This window comes from Penaeus monodon, chromosome 29 (genome assembly GCF_015228065.2).
Source record: "Penaeus monodon isolate SGIC_2016 chromosome 29, NSTDA_Pmon_1, whole genome shotgun sequence".
In the NCBI taxonomy this organism is placed as follows: Eukaryota; Metazoa; Arthropoda; class Malacostraca; order Decapoda; family Penaeidae; genus Penaeus; species Penaeus monodon.
The window spans coordinates 1,974,503-1,975,139 of NC_051414.1; the positions used below are offsets into that span (position 1 = coordinate 1,974,503).

General features: G+C 31.9%; 1 protein-coding gene across 1 annotated transcript in view; it reads left to right on the top strand.

The window, feature by feature from the left end:
* Positions 1 to 637, top strand: part of LOC119591895 (COP9 signalosome complex subunit 1-like) — a gene marked incomplete in the record, with an annotated part of 20,891 nt that overhangs the window by 6,784 nt on the left and 13,470 nt on the right. Inside the window, 1 exon segment of the mRNA XM_037940644.1 lies at positions 516 to 605. Within this exon segment, the coding sequence (XP_037796572.1) occupies positions 516 to 605 (90 nt within the window).

Genomic DNA, 637 nt, shown 5'->3' on the forward strand with positions numbered 1-637 from the left:
GTTTTATTCTGTTTTGTTTAATGACAAAGATATCTTTAAAAAAAATAGTATACATAAACATTGCATATATTCTAATGTGTACAATTTTATATAGAAAATTATCACTTTTCAGCACCATGTAGATAGCCTAGAAGTAATTGTTCAACACCCATACAGGGGCATTCTTTTGATAAATTTAATTTTAAAATTTTGCTCCATGAAAAATCAGGAATGACTAGAAAAGCATGAAAATATATGGATTTATCTTTAAATGACATTGTGTGGGGAGCGGGTGAATATGGATCAAGTGTTGACTGGTGAATAAGCACGTAATACTATGGGACCCTTTGTACCATCCTATACATATAAATGAATTGAATTTGCCTACGCATACACAACCATTTTATACATAGAAATATGCTTAGATAAAACATTGAGTGAAGGTGTATGGAATATAATAAGGAAAAAACTTAATTGGTTATGATATTCTGTGGTTACTTCCATTGTAATGAAACTATTATTAATGATTTTTTCAGAACAATGTAGAGCCAATGGTAATTGATATGGCCGTAGAGGAAAATGACAACACGGAAGAAGAGCCTGTTATTGTGGAGAGCACGTCCTTGGTGAGTAACAAGTCCGGTTTGTTCTTGGAAGA